Source organism: Magallana gigas, chromosome 3 (assembly GCF_963853765.1).
Source record: "Magallana gigas chromosome 3, xbMagGiga1.1, whole genome shotgun sequence".
Taxonomy (NCBI): Eukaryota; Metazoa; Mollusca; class Bivalvia; order Ostreida; family Ostreidae; genus Magallana; species Magallana gigas.
Window position 1 is genome coordinate 14,885,103 of NC_088855.1, and position 20,158 is coordinate 14,905,260.

The 20,158-nt window shown below is 31.7% G+C and overlaps 2 protein-coding genes across 2 annotated transcripts; one reads left to right on the top strand and one right to left on the bottom strand.

Moving 5' to 3' along the window:
- Window positions 1-634: 634 nt before the first annotated feature.
- On the bottom strand, window positions 635-3,908 carry LOC105336230 (uncharacterized). The gene is made up of 5 exons (XM_034482068.2): window positions 3,730-3,908; window positions 2,696-2,818; window positions 2,356-2,547; window positions 1,872-1,962; window positions 635-1,663 (listed from the first exon to the last, which is right to left on the bottom strand). Exons 1-5 carry the CDS (start codon window positions 3,899-3,901, stop codon window positions 1,339-1,341), a joined length of 903 nt encoding a protein of 300 aa, XP_034337959.2. The 5' UTR covers window positions 3,902-3,908; the 3' UTR covers window positions 635-1,338.
- A 4,131-nt stretch (window positions 3,909-8,039) lies between these two features.
- LOC105336244 (uncharacterized) lies at window positions 8,040-14,143 on the top strand. Its single transcript, XM_066077763.1, has 7 exons — window positions 8,040-8,118; window positions 8,355-8,735; window positions 8,839-9,021; window positions 10,722-10,844; window positions 12,970-13,134; window positions 13,257-13,362; window positions 13,558-14,143. Exons 1-7 carry the CDS (start codon window positions 8,049-8,051, stop codon window positions 13,799-13,801), a joined length of 1,272 nt encoding a protein of 423 aa, XP_065933835.1. The 5' UTR covers window positions 8,040-8,048; the 3' UTR covers window positions 13,802-14,143.
- Window positions 14,144-20,158: the final 6,015 nt, after the last annotated feature.

Here is a 20,158-nt window from a genome sequence, read left to right on the forward strand (position 1 = left end):
TTTCGTAGATAGATGCTGAAAAGTCCCTTATGTAATACATTTGTAATACTCCTATATTTTTTAAGCTCTCATAAAGCGAATGTCTCTTTTTTTCGAGCTCTTCTTTAGAACGACTCGGCTAATTTTAATTAAAACTTGGCTTAAGCATTCTTAGTTGCATGTAATGCGATTCTTATTTACTACAATACAACTCAACATAATTTGTAAAGGGGAGATTAAAAAACCTTTTATTGTAAACAAGATGAATTTCTACTGCCCAGAACCGCAATATTTACTTTTAGGCATGATTGATTTCTAGTAGTTTATAGCATGAATAAAATTAGTCAAACAATGGTTTTCTTTGAGACCTCCTGACGAACAACAATGCAATAATGCTTGATTTCACTCTGCCCCTGCCCAAACAATAATGTGGTGTAGAGAGACACAGCGCTCAACAAGATGATATGGATCGTGTTTAAACTCTTCTTCTAATGAACAACAAAGAAATGATTCATGGTATCTTTATTCAAACATCATTATAATGGTTCAAACTGTGAACCACAGACCAATACTATTTCTGTAGTTTCATCAATATTCGTTGAATACCAATTTTCGTGGATTTCGTTATTAAGTTGATCCATGAATTAAGTGTTCATTGAAGTGCAATTTCTAACATCTTGAATTGATAGGGTCATTGGCCACGATTTTACGTTTCCTTGAAACTGTGATTTTCACTTTATCCACGAAAATTGATACCCTTGAATATTAATGAAATCACAGTAAACAATAGTACTACACCCGATAGAAGGGTGCAAAACTTTTGATCCAAAAAGAACCAGTTAACTCATTTAGACTATCTTGGTAAATGAAATTGTTTGATAATGTAAATGTAAACTCATGACAAGACTTTGTCACCTTGAAAACTCGGTTTGTGGCTTGTACACCCCAAAATGCAATCAAAACACATGAAAACAACTTTAAAATCTGCAATAATAATATTAAAATACAGTAATATCTTTTTCAAGGTTGTTGAAAAGATATTTTTTTGGGGAAAAGCCTAAAAACGAGAAACCCAAGAAACACAAATTATAGTATTAATTTCCAACATTACCATGGTCTAAAATATAACTTTGATTTTTCTGCCAATTTAGACAGTACCTCAATTGCAGATTGCTATTTTACATGAACGTTTTAAGAAATACTAAGGTCAAGGCAATTTATTGGAAAACAGATTCATTTCAATGGTAAGAACAAATTCTTGATTGCATATTTCTGAAAATCTGTGAGAGTCCATGTATAGTTTCCACTATGCAGTCAATTAATTAAAAGTTTTGACATACATGTATTAATCGACATTATTCAGATAATCTTTTGTAGCTCATAAACTCCATTCGGGTCGTTATTTACCAGCATAGAACCTTTACTTTTACTTTCAAGTGACGTCATATTACATCCTGGGTCATCTTGTTCAACTCCAGAGTTTTCCATAACCATACAATCTGTTTCGTACACGGAATTAGTATATTGTTTTGTATTTGGATGGCAGAGGAACTGGTTTGAAATTTCCTGATAGTTCTTATCGTCTTCGGAAGGACTTATTTCTGTTCTACAATGTTGATCGTTTGATTCTGGGCACCTGTCATCAAGTTTCTGTAGTATTTTCAGCAGCAAATATCTTTCCTTCCTGCAAACACAAAGTATTGTCTTTTTACAGTTGTTTGTGTGTCGCGTGTGACGCTCACCTTTTCACTATTCTGCCTATCACCCTGGACATACATATGAATATATCACAGAATGATAAAGATCAATTATGCACAGAAGAATGATTTATTACATATAACTACATGTTATTAATCTCAATAATCTACTTGATAAAAAAGAGCTATGCTTACTTTTGTTGAATAATATTTAACAGCAGCAGAAAAACGACCAACAAAGCAAAGAAAATAAGGATCACTGTAAGGCCCTGTATCCAGAATTTTACTGAAATATAGAAAGACTATATCGATAACCTTGAGATATAGAGCCCTGGATAAAAGGGAAGAAAACTTCGAAATTTAAAATGGAAATATTTAGGTAATTTTTTTTTTACAGAAAATTTAGTCTATGGCTATAAAATAACATCAAATACTTAATGTTGATCTGATGTGTAATTTGTTAGGCAACAGCCTCCATAGGTTAAGTTTATCATACAAACAATTCAATGTTTAAAATACAGAAAATTACTATGAGATTAAAAGATAATAAAATAATGTAGAAATAAACATAAACGATCGATAATAGGACTCCCGTTAGTATCTAACCATATGACTGAACACAAGAAGTCAATATTATATTCCAAGTTCCACAGGGAAACACCAATGTTAGGTAATCTACCTGGATATCCTGTTTCTTTGTCTGTCACATTATGATAATCCATAAAATTCCGCACGGTTGCATTTGGCTTGACCTCGTATGGTGTAGATAAGGATCCTGTGAACTGTAGATCTGAGGCTTGACTACTATATCCTATATTGTGCTTAGACCTTGAACTCAAAGTCCAATTGCGACATTGAATTGAAAAGCTCCCTGAGAGGAAATGTAATATAGGTTTGATAGATAGTTACAGATATTTATTCATTTGTTTTATTAAGATCGTATGTGATATACATGGTCTCCTAATATATAATAAGCTTTGAAATCGTTTCAATCGTTGAAATTTATTCAGGACATCTACCTTTACTGACGATTTTTATCATAGGCACGCTTGATTTTGATCCATTTTCTGTTGTTATTATCAGGTTGTCTGCTTGAACTGGAATATCAACTCCATATAAACTTACGTCCGTGTTTTGATGCTCTTAAAATAAATAAATTTAATTACATAAATATGAGTCTGAATATTTTCTAAGAAATATTTTCCTAAAACTAAGCATGTAAATCAGTTCTGTTTCTCCCTGTCTGAAAATAGTTGTGATGGACGACCTGTGAGCTACAGTTCCGTACGTGTTAAAACGTTGCAATTTAGAGGAAAAATTGCGCTATACGCTAGTTTTGGACTGATTAATCTTGTTTCCATACATTCACACAAATTTTGTGTAAAAAATTATTACCACGAAATTTTTCAGGCATATACAACTAACATCGTTTCTTTACTTGCCTCAGACTTTCTTTAATCATGCTAACCAATCTCGGAAAATGAAGTACATGTATGTTAAATTCACGCGCAGATCGCTATTTGATCATGTAAACAAACTACACTTCTTCACCAGGGGCTGGTGATGGTAGTTCAAAAATATCAGAGGCAAGTAAAGTGACGATATCTATAGTAAAATGTCTGAATGTCTTTTTTGGAATCAAATATTTGTACAGAATTTTGTGAAAATATGGTTAATCAGTCCAAAACCAGCGCATTTTTTGTGCGCCTTAAATTGCAACTTTTTAACATGTACGGAACTGTAGATCCCAGGTTGTCCATCTGAATTTTTTTCTGACTGGGAGGTACAGACCAGCAGCTAATATACTGTAAATTCCTGATATTTCGCGAGTACTTAATTTCGCGATCACACTGTATCAAATCGCAAGAATATAAAATCGCGAACGTGGAACTTTCCTTCTTATGTCTTTTAGTTTTCAACTCTCAGAAAATAATGGCGAGATTTTAAAAATCCGCTAAGGATGCTTCTCGCGATTTTATGCGAATATTAATTCCTGGCGTTTAATTAGGAATCTACAGTATACTGTCTACTATTCGTAGATTTTTCTTTTTACCAAAAATGTTGATATCATTAGATTGAATCAGAAGTTTGACAGACATTGTCTGAAATATCTCAACACGAGTAACAGATCCAGTAATGTTACAGGTACAGTCGGCGTCCAAAACCCTCAAATACACAGGTTGATTAAAAATTTTTGTCTCATTTTCCGTCAAACACATGTCCATGATCTGAGAATCTACAAAATGGCACAATAGTATGAACACAACAGAAGAACTACTTCTTGGAATATACTAGTACATGTACCGTACATTAAAACTCATCATATTTAGTGTGCATACCTTGAACGCATTCATAGTCAATACTCTGTCGAAAAGTTGCATTCTGTAACTCGGGTCGTTTTGAGGCATTACAAAACTTCTTCAGAGCCGCTTCAGCCTCCAGAAAATATTTTTTGGTCAGGGAACACTCCTTTCGTCCATTGCATGTATCAACAGCTGAGTCCAAAATGTGGTTGTTTTTAAGATTGATGTTGTTAGTTGGTAGTTCGACACCACAGTAAACAGCATCACTGGCGCTACACCCGAGGGATGGGAACATCAGTCTGTTAAAACCATCCTCAATCACGTGCCGTTTAATATAAATAGTTTGATTGGTGGGACAGAGGATGTGGTAGGTATTCCAATCAGACGTTTTTGTACATGGAGAGTTTACCAGTACACCTGAATTCAAACACAAATCGTTCATATAAAAATGAAATTAGTTGATTCATTACTTCAGAATTGTTGTTAGTCTAAAATAAGGACAGTATGACCTTTAAGATAGCAAACAAAAATGTAAATGATCTGCATATGATTTTGTTCATCAGAACGAAAGGGAAGCAAACGAAACACGTCTCTCCATCTAACGATTAATGGTTAAAATTGTGCTTTACTCTGTTTTAGATTACCCATGGTATCTGGAGTGAACTGTATTACCACACAGAAAAGGATCAAACGCTCTTTCATCGGATTCAACATTGGTGTAAATAAACTGTAAAATTTAAAAAAAAATCCATATATATTATATATATATATATATATATATATATATATATATATATATATATATATATATATATATATATATATATATATATATATATATATATATATTTAAACAATGAAATGCTTTCTTTGGTGATTCATTCGGGGTATGAAGGTAGTGACATTGTAGAAAAAATACATAACCCGCGTTAGCGGGTTATGTTAATTTTTTCTGCAGTGATCACTACCGTCATAACCCGAATGGATCATCAAAGAAAGCATTTTATTGCTTATATTAACATCTTTCTTTAAGCTAATTGATAAATTGATTAAGAAAAGTAAGTAAAATTCACTTGAATACTGTTAATGTACGTAAGTAAGTTAGTTAAAAGAAACAGTCAAATCGTCTCCTGTGAGACTTTAAGTCTGACATCGTCATGATTATTTCGTGCAGTCCGGGATTTTTCCTAGGTCGCTATAGGTTTGGACCAATCGATAAACAGGGCGTGTCGATATCTGTCCTGTCATTTTCTTGTCAGTTTTAGCCGGTGTAGATTTCGACCGATCCCTAAATGGGGCGTGTAGATTTCAGTCTGGCTGTTTCTATAGAGCTATGAATTAACTATAAGTTTCCGTAAGAAATAGAGGGAACCATACTTGGTATATATATATATATATATATATATATATATATATATATATATATATATATATATATATATATATATATATATATATATATATATATATATATATATATATATCTCCTTCAATCAGTTTCATTAATAGAGATTAGGTAGTTTATTAAAAGATAACAAAAACCTGACGGATAACATTCTTTAAAATTCTTTAATTTCTGAAGATAAATATGATACATATAAGTTTTAGAAATAATTGTTATATAGCATTACTCTATAAACAGCTTACCTAAACCCGATTTTCATTAAAACACGGGACAACATGTTCCCAAGCTCAGTTTAATGAATTTCCTTGAAAATCACATAAATACTGATGTTAAATGATGTTAAAGCTTGGTTATTTTTAATATGAAACACACATACAAGGATATTTATTATTTAGGACAAGTACATGAATCCCTTTTGACAATATAATGAAAGGTTTTCAAGAAGTATTATTTTGTGAAAAACATGATTTTATGAAACGAGGAAGTTGTCTTTCTCTTGATATATAATGATAAAATTTATTATAGAGAATTACTTAATCTACACGCGGATCTCAAATGTTTTCTAGGGGAAGGGGAAGTATGAATGTATTTTTATATTGTGTTTGGTATTTTGATATGAAAATTAAAAAAGTTTGATTTTTTAAAAGTTAACCAGGGTTTTAGAAATTGTGCACTTTATAAAAATTAAGTTGAAAGTGTGTTAATTTTGGGACCAAGTAAATGCACCGCGAATTTTTTTATTTCAATTAAGTTTAAATACTCATTTTTGGATGTCGACGGTCCTGAAACACACCGAGACTAACGCTAACGCACGGTATTCAATTTATTTGCACAGCCTTGCATGGTATGTTTTAGGACTGAGATGATCCAAAAAATAAGCAATCGATGCTTATATATATATTGATGTTTATTTGTATTAATTATTTGTGTATCGTCACTTTAAAGCAATTATAAACGCTCTTAACCAGGGATATGAAACACATATGGAACAGCTATTGTAACAATTTATTTAGTACGCTTCCACGACTAATAGTATAGTGCCAGAAACTTTGTCGAGAAAAGTTTTTTTTATCAACAAATAGACATGATTTAACAATAGTATTATTTTTGATCAGTACACACCAGTCTGTAAAATTAAAAGTTTCATTTATTCTTTCAATAATTGATGTACACAAAGCGCTTGATGACGTTTATATTTTTGTCATCATGCGAATAAGTGTTTTCAAAGAAAATTGAACGTCACAGATTTCCAAAGTAAACATAAGAAAAAGTATATACTGAATATAGATATATGATATTGATATCGTCGATTTATTTGAATATGTGTTTGGAATTGAGTGATTGGGGGTAATATACCTATCTCTCCTTTAATTAATGTGCTGGTATTAGAAATCTATTTTTAGTTTTTACCCCCCCCCCCCCCTTCTGTTTGGCAAATCGGATACACTTTCGACTTTTCATAAAATTCATACATGTATCTTAAAATTTTTTATCGTTGAATTTAATGAATAGTTTGACAGACACCGGTATTGTCTGAAATATCTCAACACGTGACAATGATCTAGGAAGTTTATACGAACAATCAGCTGCGTCCAAAATTTTCAAATTCACGGGTTGATCAAAATGTTTGCTCATATTTTCAGTCATAAACATCTTTATGATCGGACAACAATATGAACACAACCAACACTTGTGATTTACCGTATATTAAACTTTTAATTTATTAAATTATTTTTAATATATCACATTCAGCTTAACAGTGTTTTGATAACGAATCATTGTATCTAAATATTTTTTTTCAAAGTGCATTGACTTGGTCCAAGAATTATGCACTTTCAACAAAAGTTTGAGAGTGCATAATTTTTAAAGGTGCGTTGTAACAATGCACGGACGTAGAGGGGTTTAGGCTTGCCCCCGGCCCTGCCCTTGGAAATAAAAAAAATCAATCTTATCAAAATACCGAGCACAATATGAAACACAATTATCCTTTAGAACCCTCCCCTCTACCCCCCCCCCCCCCCCCCACCCACCCAACTAAAACATTTCTGGATCCGTGCCTGGGACAAGTTATTCTTCTATCGGGATGAATTTTACTTATACATCAAAAGAAGACAACTTCCTCATTTCCTTATGATAATTTTCAAATAAATTTTAGAATATATTTGTACTTAAAAACTTTCTCGTTTTATAAAATCATGCTTTCACAAAATAGCACTTCTTGCAAACCTTTCATGATATTTTCAAAAAGGATACATGTACTTGTCATTAATGATTGTGTTTTCATATTAAAAATAAACAAGCTTGAACATTACAATATTTATGTGATTACCAGGGAAATTGATTTAATTGAGCTTGGGAACATGTTGCGCCGCTTTGTAATGAAAATCCGGTTTAGGTAAGCTGTGATGCTATACAACAGTTATTAAAAATATACATGTCTTCATATTATTATCTTAAAAAATTAACATTTAAAGACTGTTATCCATCCAAGTTTGTTATCTTAAAATGAAACACCTAATCTTTATGATGAAACTTATTCAAAGGAAGTATAGTGCTATTTTGGTGTACTATTATGGTTTATGTATTAACATATGATATATTGACATAATGTATATGTAAATGAATGGGTGATTTTTCTTTTTATTTTACAGTTTATTTACACCAATGTTAAATATGTTGAAAGGGCGTTTGTTCCTTTGCTGTGTGGTATTACAGTTCATTCCAGACACAATGGGTAATCTGTAACAGAGTTAAGCATAATGTTGACCATTAATCGTTAGATCGAGAAACGTGTTTTGGTTTGCTTCCCTTGCATTCTAATAAACAGAATAATATGAAAATCATTTACATTTTGTTTACTATCCTAAAGGTCATACTGTCCTTATTTTACACTAACAACAATTCTAAAGTAATGAAATGTGCGTATCAATTAATTTCATTTTTGAATGAACGATATGTGTTTAAATTCAGGTGTACTGGTAAACTCTCCATGTACAAAAACGTCTGATTGGAATACCTACCACATCCTCTGTCCCACCAATCAAACTATTTATATTAAACGGCACGTGATTGAGGATGGTTTTAACAGACTGATGTTCCCATCCCTCGGGTGTAGCGCCAGTGATGCTGTTTACTGTGGTGTCGAACTACCAACTAACAACATCAATCTTAAAAACAACCACATTTTGGACTCAGCTGTTGATACATGCAATGGACGAAAGGAGTGTTCCCTGACCAAAAAATATTTTCTGGAGGCTGAAGCGGCTCTGAAGAAGTTTTGTAATGCCTCAAAACGACCCGAGTTACAGAATGCAACTTTTCGACAGAGTATTGACTATGAATGTGTTCAAGGTATGCACACTAAATATGATGAGTTTTAATGTACGGTACATGTACTAGTATATTCCAAGAAGTAGTTCTTCTGTTGTGTTCATACTATTGTGCCATTTTGTAGATTCTCAGATCATGGACATGTGTTTGACGGAAAATAAGATAAGGCATTTTAATCAACCTGTGTATTTGAGGGTTTTGGACGCCGACTGTACCTGTAACATTACTGGATCTGTTACTCGTGTTGAGATATTACAAACAATGTCTGTCAAACTTCTGATTCAATCTAATGATATCAACATTTTTGGTAAAAAGAAAAATCTACGAATAGTAGACAGTATACTGTAGATTCCTAATTAAACGCCAGGAATTAATATTCGCATAAAATCGCGAGAAGCATCCTTCGCGGATTTTTAAAATCTCGCCATTATTTTCTGAGAGTTGAAAACTAAAAGACATAAGAAGGAAAGTTCCACGTTCGCGATTTTATATTCTCGCGATTTGATACAAACCAGTGTGATCGCGAAATTAAGTACTCGCGTAATATAAGGATTTTACAGAATATTAGTTGCTGGTCTGTACCTCCCGGTCAGAAAAAAATTCAGATGGACAACCTGGGAGCTACAGTTACGTACATGTTAAAAAGTTGCAATTTACGGCGCACAAAAAATGCGCTGGTTTGGACTGATTAACCATATTTCCACAAAAATTCTGTACAAATATTTGATTCCAAAAAAGACATTCAGATTTTACTATAGGTATCGTCACTTTACTTGCCTCTGATATTTTTGAACTACCATCACCAGCCCCTGGTGAAGTAGTGTAGTTTGTTTACATGATCAAATGACGATCTGCACGTGAATTTAACATACATGTACTTCATTTTCCGAGATTGGTTAGCATGATTAAAGAAAGTCTGAGGAAAGTAAAGAAACGATGTTAGTTGTATTTGCCTGAAAAATTTCGTGGTAATAATTTTTTACACAAAATTTGTGTGAATGTATGGAAACAAGATTCACCCCTGCGAATGTGTTCGGAATGTTTTCTTTATCATTGCTAAGTATGTAATAAATCCAGAGGTGCTCGAATGAAAGTTCACGAGACGTCACCGAGATTTGTTCAGTTCCTCTGAAATTTCGAGCGGAAGTATAAATGTTCGGATAATATTCTCAAAATACGTAAGTACTGGTTGATTTTCATATCATATTCTACTTTGATTTATGTTAAAACATCAACATCTTTTAAGATGTATGTCTTATTTCACTATCTAGCATTTTTAAAAATATTAAACGATGATATTTAGAACAGAGTTATCGTTCTTGTACCACCACGTGTAGAGTGGTTGATAATATAAAAATTGGGTTGCTTAATAAAATCATAGCCATGTTGGATGCTTGTTGTGTGAAATACCATGTTTTTTAAAAAAAATAATGGGTGAATGTTTTGGATAAAAACTTAGTGTTTCGTGCCATTTTCAATGAACATTCTGCATAAAAAAGTACAGTCTGTTTGACTATTGATGTTATTACTAGGTCAGGCGCGGATCGAAAATTAAATCTTAGGGGGGATCTCTACTACGCATGATAATTGTCGTAACAGCAGAAAAAATACAATTTTTTGTATTGTCACATTTATTTCTAGAACACATTTTATCCATCAATTAATAAAGATAAGGTTTAAAATCAATAAACCTCTAGAATTTACATTTGAATACAAGAACCTAGATTCTCTAAAAAAGACTATAAACACGAGGCACGATTTTTACTGCGAAACTGAAAGGGTCATATAACATTCGCAGGGGTGAGATTAATCAGTCCAACACTAGCGCAATTTTTCCTATAAATTGCAACGTTTTAACACGTACGGAACTGTAGCTCACAGGTCGTCCATCACAACTATTTTCAGACAGAGAGAAACAGAACTGATTAACATGCTTAGTTTTAGGAAAATATTTCTTAGAAAATATTCAGGCTCATATTTATGTGATTGAATTTATTTATTTTTAAGCGCATCAAAACACGGACGTAAGTTTATACGGAGTTGACATTCCAGTTCAAGCAGACAACCTGATAATAACAACAGAAAATGGATCAAAATCAAGCTTGGCTATGATGAAAATCGTCAGTAAAGGTAGATGTTCTGAATTAATTTTAACAATTGAAACAATTTCAAAGCTTATTATATATCAGGAAACCATGAATATCACATACGATCTTAATAAAACAAATGTATAAATATCTTTAAACTATCTATCAAAGATATATTACATTTCCTCTCGGGGAGCTTTTCAATTTAATGTCGAAATTGGACTTTGAGTTCAAGGTCTAAGCACAATATAGGATATAGTAGTCAAGCTTCAGATCTACAGTTCACAGGATCCTTATCTATATAGCATAAAAATACACCAATTGCAACCATGCGATATTTTATGAATAAAATGACAAACAAAAAAAAACGAGATATCCAGATAGATTACCTAAAATGGGCGAGTTTTCCTGTAGAATTTGGAATATTGACTTCTTGTGTTTAGTCATATAATTAGATACTAACGGGATTCCTTTTATCGATAGTTGATTATTTTTACATTATTTCTTTATCTTTTGATCTCGCAGTAATTTTCTGTATTTCAAACATTGACATGTTTGTATAATTCACTGAACCTAGGGAGGCTCTGGCCCAAAAAATTACCCATCAGATCAACATCGTCATTTTTGGTAAAAGAAAAATTACCAAAATATTTCCATTTGAAATTTTGAAGTTTTCTTTCACTTCATCTATGATTTTACCTTTTGAAAACGCGTAAAGTAATATTACTTATATAAAAATTAATAATACTTATGAACCAAAAATTTTTTACCTTAATTACTGATCTATTGCAAAATGAATTTTAAATATTCTTTGCTTGCAAATGAAACGTATATGATGCGATATTTTAAATCAGATAGTGCCATTTTCTTACCAATTTATTTCAATCCTAATGAAAATATATACCTTACCTCATCTCACAATATAAGGATATAACACCAAAGTGCTAAAACCGGTTATTAAGCTTGTTGTCAATTTTTTTGGAAAAAGTACTCCAGTATTTTCATAATATTGAAACCAATTATACAGTTCATTACATGTATTGTCATTTGTTTAACTCTAAGTCAAACCTAAGTAAATACTTGCTTCACTGAAGAAACTGAAACACATTATGAGCTTAAAATTTAAAATTTATTTTTCGTTTTCTAATGTTCATAAAAGTTAATGTGGGTAATTTTAATGCTTTATCAATGCTTTTGAAAGTCAAATATTGCGTAACAAGCAAGATACAGGGTTCATAATTCTTTGTTTTGTAAGCAAATCTCGAGTCTTGTTGTTGTTTACATATGTGTTTCGTTGGTATAAGTTCAATCAAAGGATGTTACATCCGCATTTCGTTTGTAAATCGACGTCTAACATTTGCATTTTAGTCTTTCATTTAAAATGCACGTTACATAAAAAAATTATATTTTGATGTCGAATTGTGTCCCTTTAGAGGGGTATCCTCACGATTTCGGTCGAATTATATTTTTTCTATTGTTATTGTTTGAAATGCATTATCAAAGCATTTCTAATGATCAATAAAAATTTGTTTATCAGACGTAGAGTTATAAGCGAAATACAGAACTCTTAATTCTTTGTAATATAAACAAGACTTGTGCCCTGTTTTTGTTTACATTGGTTCAAGATACCAGTTAAAATTCCTTTCAACCCGAATTTTATATATTCTTGTTCTTTTTAAGCATAGACAAACAGTTCTTAGTGTTTGGCACATTCATGTTAAGTCAACAATTGTATTTTCACTTTAACATGCAAAATGTAAACAGAAGCATGACCTGGGCTTTTGAAGAATTGTTAACTCTCTCTCTCTCTCTCTCTCTCTCTCTCTCTCTCTCTCACATTATTACCGATTACTGGCTCTAAAATCTTGGATGATGCTTTACTGAAGCACTGTAAACATCAAACTTGAAAAGTAATCGTTGACTAAAATTGTGCCCATGCCGTTTAGAAAGAAGAATCATTATATTTAGAGACTTTGTTATTCTTGGCCAAAAAATGTGTTATATACACATGTAGTAATTGGTCCAGGTCTCGGTACCCTTAATTCTTTATTTCAGCATAGGTAGCGCTTTGACTAAGCATCCAGTTTCTTAATAGTTTTGGTTACATGGCATAAAACGTTTAGCGTATACGCTTACCGCTTAAAAATGATAACATATTTATTTTACAGGTAGTTTTACCGTCCGCTGTAACAATAATCTACAAGTATCATCGTCAACTGTAAAAACCCTTAGAAGAGCATTTCAAATTGAAACATCATTCACACAGTCAAAAACAAACATATTTTTTGAATCAACCACAAACGATCAAAAATCTGTGCAGAAAGAAAAAACAGGTAATTATGACATTTGATTCAATGACCGCGATTCTTAAAAAAATAAGGCAATTGCTTGGTGCTTCGAACATATTATACTGAATCTCAATTCAAGTTACATAGTATTTTGGTTTTATTTGTAGAAAGTTCCGATGTTACAATTACGCACGGTGGTGTTTTAAGTTGGATACAGACCATTTTGATAATATTCCTTCTTGTTTTTTCTTTTTTAATTTACTACAAAAAGAGGTAATTTCCTTTAAATTTGAAGGTTCAAGTCGCCTACAGAACACTTATCATTATTAGAAATAAAAAGAATTATCGCTGCTGTAAACTAAGAAATATTGATATTCATATAGTTATACAGACATATTTTAATCAAAGGTTGTAAATGCACATACATGCGTTATGAATATTTCATTTTATACATGTACTTTATTATAGGATTGCAGGTCATAGTTCAGTCGAAATAGGAATTAAAGACAAACAGGAGAAACTGATTCTTGTTTGTCATGCTAAAAATGAGAAGAAGAAGACGAGTATTGAGATCCATCAAGCGGACTGTATGTGTGCCAGCAACAATGAACGCAATGCGACGGCCTCTGCATACACACCTCTACAAATTGTAAACAAAGTCGAGAGTAATATTCATACAAGTACCAATAATGACTATCTTGACGTTATTTAATCATTTTACATTCATCATAGTTTTGAGATTTAATCTTCTGCTCAAACAATATATAGTGAATTTGTGTTTGTAGACCAGCAGGACTGTTCAGTGTGATATGTTATTGTTATGTGTTTTCTTTGTAATTAATATTTTGGAGAGTTTGTACACTGTAGTTATTTGATTGCATTGATGACACAATGATCAATTTCGATGATGGGACAAGTTGATACGAGAGACTGCTTTAGAAAAATCAATAATGTTCATATGTAAATATAACATACCACACATCCGTTTTTTTTCACATGTCACAAAATTTTCGGAAATGGGGAAATTGTACCATTTTTATTTTGCCTCATTCATTTCTTGCATTTTAATTTTTTTTTAATATATATATATATATATATATATATATATATATATATATATATATATATATATATATATATATATATATATATATAATGATTTTAATTGAAAATTAGATCATCGCGGAAATTACCGGATATACGGTACTTTAATTCAACCATCGCTCTATCCGTGTATATATTTGTTTTCATTTTTTTTAAAATTAACTCATCTTTCAATATCTATATAATTATGAGGATCGGATTCTGAATAACTTGTAAACCATCATACATGTTTAGAATAAAAAAAAACATGACAAGAAAATTTTAGGTAGTATCATCATATTATTGAAATCTTATCTCTAACTTCTGAAAAGAGTTCTCAGTGCAATGCAATTGATATTTGAACTCCCTAGTTTAATTAAACAGAAGACATATTTTTGGTGGTTTCTCGAGTATTCTGATGTGGTTTTGTTCTTTTTTTTTGTTTACTGCAGCAGGCCAGGCTTCTGAATTTTTCTACTGTGATAAAATAAAGGATTAGCATATGCAGAATCATTGAACATGTAAATATAAAATTACTGCATACTCTTAACTATGTCAATTTATTGTCTAAGAACTCTATAAGGCAAAAAGAAATGTTTAATGAAACACAAGGCATGTGATAATGCTTTGTTATGCAAGAAAACTGTGAGAAGGACTATATATCATGCAGCATATGGCAAATGACCTTTTCCAAACACTTGATGGGACTCAGTGGTACCTAAACATACAGCGAGATAATCAGAGAGGAAACAGGTGAATATAATGAAGTGTATATGTGAAGTTTATCAACTTTTCATGGTTAGGAAAAGGAAGACGGAAATGATGACAATTTATGACGATATTCATTGTAACATTTCATATTTTATATGCTTTAAAAAGAACTTCCTGTCCAAATTGTTTTAGTTAAACGAGAGACAGATAGGCAAAATATTCTTTCAACAAATACTCTTGTTGCACTTGAAAAAAAATATAATTCACTGTTCTTCTTAATTCAAACACACCAGCCAAAAACTTTAAGGTGGCTCTATATACTCACAGTTTATTGCAATTTTCAATAGAAGACCACAAAACATGTATTTATCAAAAATAAAATGATGATAGTGATACCCTAGGTATTTTTAAAGAATTTTTAATGTTTTCTTGTAAAATAATTTTTAAAAAGTTAACTACTAACAAATTGAAAGAATTTTTTTTGTCAAATGATTGACATTTCTTTCAGACACTTTAACAAATTAAAATATAACACTTCATAACATTCAAAAAAAATTTAATTGTTGCAAATCTTTTAGAATTTCCCGAAAGCATATAATTTTTCATTTTGTCTTATTCTGTTGACAAATCATCTGAAAAAGCTGCTCGATGTTATAATAAAATGTGTTTAAACTAATGTGAAATAAAAAAAAATGAAAACATTAAAAATCAACACAAGTTTAATTTTTTTTTTTACTTGATTTTAAAGTTCCTCAGGTAAGAGTTATCGTTCCTAAGTCCCATGGCCCAAACACCTTGGGGACTTTTCAATTTCTGAGTTGAAGAATATTCCCTAAATATTGTTTTGGAATGAATACATACACCTTTCATTATAGGCTTATATTAAAGTAAATATATAGTAAATATATTCGCCCTAATGCAAAACCAAGTCAAATTAAGATAAGGGAAAATTATCTTTTATACGATTTATGTATCCCAAACTAAAAGAAATTCAAAGCCACCTAATATATGGGACATTTGTCGATATTAATGTGGAATGAAGTACTCAGTACATTAAAATTGAAATAGTTTCACTGGTTTAGAATTTTTCTCTCACAATATTTAACAAAAAAATACGTTTAGAAAATTTTGGAAATAATACGACACAACATGAATGTGTCCCATAGCACCCTACATGTTAATAATGAATTTTCCAATCATCAAATTAAATCTATTCATTTCGCAAATATTTCAAAAGAGCGGTCCCCATACAATTTGCCTCAGTTCAAATTAGCCAGTACCGAAAATACATGCTTCCAGATTTACTTTTTTGCGTACTGCATCATCAAAAAGTGGTGTATAGAGCCACCTTAAACATTGAAATGCATTTACCCATTCAAAACACAGCATATGTAAACCTTACTCTTGGATTTCAAAACGATTGACAAATCTCTCATCAGAAAATTTTCCAACAAGGCAGTAGATAGACAAGAAAAGATGCTGAAGAGTTTAAATCACCAACAAGACTTTTCGCATATCAGATAGCTTGATCAAATCAGATGAAAACTCTGCACGTCTGATGATCAAATCAGATAGAAACTCTATCATCATACAAGGGGATCTACTGTTAGAAGATTGAAAAGCATTATCTAATTACGGACTTACAGATTACTTCAATCTATCTATTCATGCCAAATATACCGTTCACTGACCTTAGATGGATATGTCAAAAAAGAAAAAATAGTCTGATCTAGTAAGTCTATCAACTAAATCAAAGCATAAGTGCTACTGTACACCCCTTGGCCAGTACTACGTAATGTCTGACCTGTCTAAAATACTCAAACAGTCAACAATGTTGACAAACTAGAGCTATGAAAATTAAATACGGAACTGCAAAGTTTCTGCTAGGCATCTACAAGACTAAAACAACACCAGACTTACCTTCCTTATAGCAAAATCTGTACGTAAGTGTTGACATACGTAACCTAGTATGGACTCTTAGACATACCAGCGACGTCATAAATGTACCTCCACTCACTATGTACAAGACACAAACTTTCTCCGACTTGCTCATATGCAGAGCAGACCTCTTTAGATACACCGCAATCATTCAAGTATAAAACTAAGAAACTACGTCACAAGTTCCCTTGATTAACACCTTGCCAATATAAAAAAATTCATAGGTCTTTAAGGCAGTAATTGCTTCCATCACCTATGTGCATCAGTCGCCGTTTTATCATGCTTTCTTAACCTTTTCTCTCTTACTTGCACTATTACTTTACACTACCGAACCAATGCTGAAGTGCAGGTACTGTACTTTATATGTAGGAAACAAAAAGCATCTACAACTACAGATAAATCCTTGAATTTTTTTTATCGTTACTGAAAAGCTGAGGCAATAATATGAATTGTAAAATAGAAATGGCAATTGAGATTAAAAAAAAAGGTCATTAACTCATTTAGCAACAGCTGATCATGATTATGCCATATGTGGTGTTTTGAAAACTGCATCTTAGATAACAAGTACATACAACAAATCTTTATTAAGACATTCTACTTAATAACCGTTTTTAAGACACAATTTTTATATTCGCGAATTCGTATAGTGTACGTTCAACACACCAAAACAAAAAAAATTAGTAGACAACATTGCATTTTCATGCAATATGGTAACAATTAACATTGCACGCCATTTGCGATGTATATTTGCTAGAAACGTATACAGAATAGTCGAGTGGAGCTCAGGTTAAAAACAATTTACCATGTAGTGTTTTGCGCCGGGTGGTCTATGAATCTATCAAGTTTTCACGCTTTAACAACATGCGATTATGAGAGGCTAATCAAAGAAATAATACAAAATATTTACTGCTGACGATATGAATCACATGAATCTTCTAAGCAAGATTAAAAACGTGTTTCCAAGCTTTAATATGTGATATTATTATGAAAGCATCATTAGCCTGATATGGTGTTTGTTTGAAAAGTGGCATAGAATAAAAAAGTAAGGCCCTGGTCCAAAGTTAGAAAACATTGGATAATACATTACAAAATTGATTCGTAGTATTACCACAGACAGGGTTACTAAAAATATAAAGATTTAGTCATACACACCCATGTTGGATAATCCAATCTGGTCGCAGAGGCCTGTTTCTGTAGCTTTACTCAAATTATTGATAAAGGGATGCGTGGTTGAATTTTGCATAACGCTGACCTGGAAAATTGCATTTTCTGTTGTAAAATATGATGACGTGTCCTTTATATCTTGGCCTTTGAAACTTGAATAATCCTTTGGTAATTCTGTAGTACTATTTTTAATGTTTTGCTCATGGCTTGATCCAAAAGTTTTTTCCTTATGAAATTGACTTGAATTATATCTATCTATCTATCTATCTATCTATCTATCTATCTATCTATCTATCTATCTATCTATCTATCTATCTATCTATCTATCTATCTTTAATCAAGCTCTTCGTGATGTATATGATTTCCTTGCATATAGTTGTATATTAAACTGTTTCATATTATTTAAAAGCTGAAGACTTTTATCATAGCCAAGCTTGTCTTTGATCCATTCCGTTATTTTATTATCAGATTGTCTGTTTGATCAGGAATATCAATTGGATACAAATTTAGTGTCTTGTTGCTCATGTCAAAAAGTAAAATGATAAATCATTTCCAAGTTTCAACTTAAGTACTTACAAAAGAATACGACACTGAAAGTTTTCTAATGAAGAATTAATCATAAAGAAAAACGAATTTTATTTTTTAAATAAACTCCCCAATTTCAATAGATTTTATGCCAAAAATGATGTTATCATTGGAATCAGTAGTTTGACAGATATTGTCTGCAATATCTCAACACGCATAACTGTTCCAGTAAGGTTACAGGAACAATCTGCATCCGAAGCCTTCAGATACAAGGGTTGATCAAAATATTTGCTCTTGTTTTCCGTCAAACAAATTTCCATGATCCGAGAATCTACAACATCGCAGAACAATATAAACACTACGTAGAAACCAAATCATGGGCAATACATGTACCGTACATTAAAATTCAGCATAAATACATACCTTGAATGCATTCACAGTTCATGCTCTGTCGAATTGATTCCTGTAATTAGGGTCGTAGTGAGGCATTACAAAACTTCTCCAAAGCCGTTTCAGCTTCCTAAAAATATTGTTTGGGCAGAGTACACTCATGTTTACCATTGCATGTGTTATAATTATCGGTTGATTCCAAAATGTGGTAGTTTTTATGACTGATTTTGTTTTTAGTTGGTAGTTCGACACTAAAGTAAACAGCATAACGGACGCTACAAACGAAGGCAGGGAAGTTCAACTTGGTAAAATATCCTCAATAACATGCTTTGCGATATAAATCGTGTGATTGGTGGGACAGCTGATGTGGTAGTTACTCCAATCCGACGTTTTCTGACATGGAGAGTTCATCAGTACACCTGAATTCAAATACAAATCAGTCATTTTAAAATGGAATTAAGTAACATGCACTTTAAGTTACATGTATTATGAAATGTTTTTAGCTCAACATTAAGACAGTATAAGATAATATACATAAATTTAAATAATCTACCTATGATTTTGTTCACCAGAGCACAAAGGACTCAAACTGATACATGTACGTCCATCTTTGCAGTTGATAGTCAAAATTATACTTTACTCCGTTACATATTAACAATTATATCCGGAATGAACTGTGATACCATCCAGTAATTAATCAAACAACGTTTCATACTATTTAACAGTGGTGTAAAAAACCAGCAAAATAATACAAACTACTTTTTATTCACATAAATATCATATTTAATATATGGTCACGACTTTGGTCAAATTCAATTTTTTCTTCTTCTATTTTTATTACTTATAATGCTTAAAGAAAGCATTTCTAGTGACCAGGTGAAATTGAGAATCAGTCGCAGAGTTATGAGCAAGATACCAGGCTCACAAGTCTTTGTCATGCAAACAAGACTCGTGCCCTGTTTTTGTTTACATATGTTCAATATACCAGTAAAAATCTATTTCAAGCTGATTTGTCTATCTTCTTATTAATTTTAAGCATAAATAAACAGTTTCTAACGTATAACAAATTCATTTTGGGTCTGAAACTGGAATTTTCACTTCAACATTACAAAGCTTTGTTTACATAGGAAAGAATTGTAAACTCTGTAACTCGCTTATAACTCAACGAATGACACTCAAATTTTTGGTTGCCTTTTAAACTTTCTAAAGCATTGTAAACATTTAAATCGGAAAAAAATTGACCAAAATTGTGACCATA

Excerpts from the sequence above, each read along its gene's own strand:
- LOC105336230 (XM_034482068.2), bottom strand. The coding sequence starts at position 3,901 with ATGGACATGTGTTTGACGGAAAATGAGACAAAAATTTTTAATCAACCT. Across the intron at positions 2,819-3,729 it reads TAATGATATCAACATTTTTG|AGCATCAAAACACGGACGTA; the intron begins GTAAAAAGAAAA and ends ATTTATTTTAAG. Across the intron at positions 1,963-2,355 it reads CAAAGAAACAGGATATCCAG|TAAAATTCTGGATACAGGGC; the intron begins GTAGATTACCTA and ends TCTATATTTCAG.
- LOC105336244 (XM_066077763.1), top strand. The coding sequence starts at position 8,049 with ATGTTAAATATGTTGAAAGGGCGTTTGTTCCTTTGCTGTGTGGTATTA. Across the intron at positions 8,119-8,354 it reads GTTCATTCCAGACACAATGG|GTGTACTGGTAAACTCTCCA; the intron begins GTAATCTGTAAC and ends GTTTAAATTCAG. Across the intron at positions 13,363-13,557 it reads TTAATTTACTACAAAAAGAG|GATTGCAGGTCATAGTTCAG; the intron begins GTAATTTCCTTT and ends ACTTTATTATAG.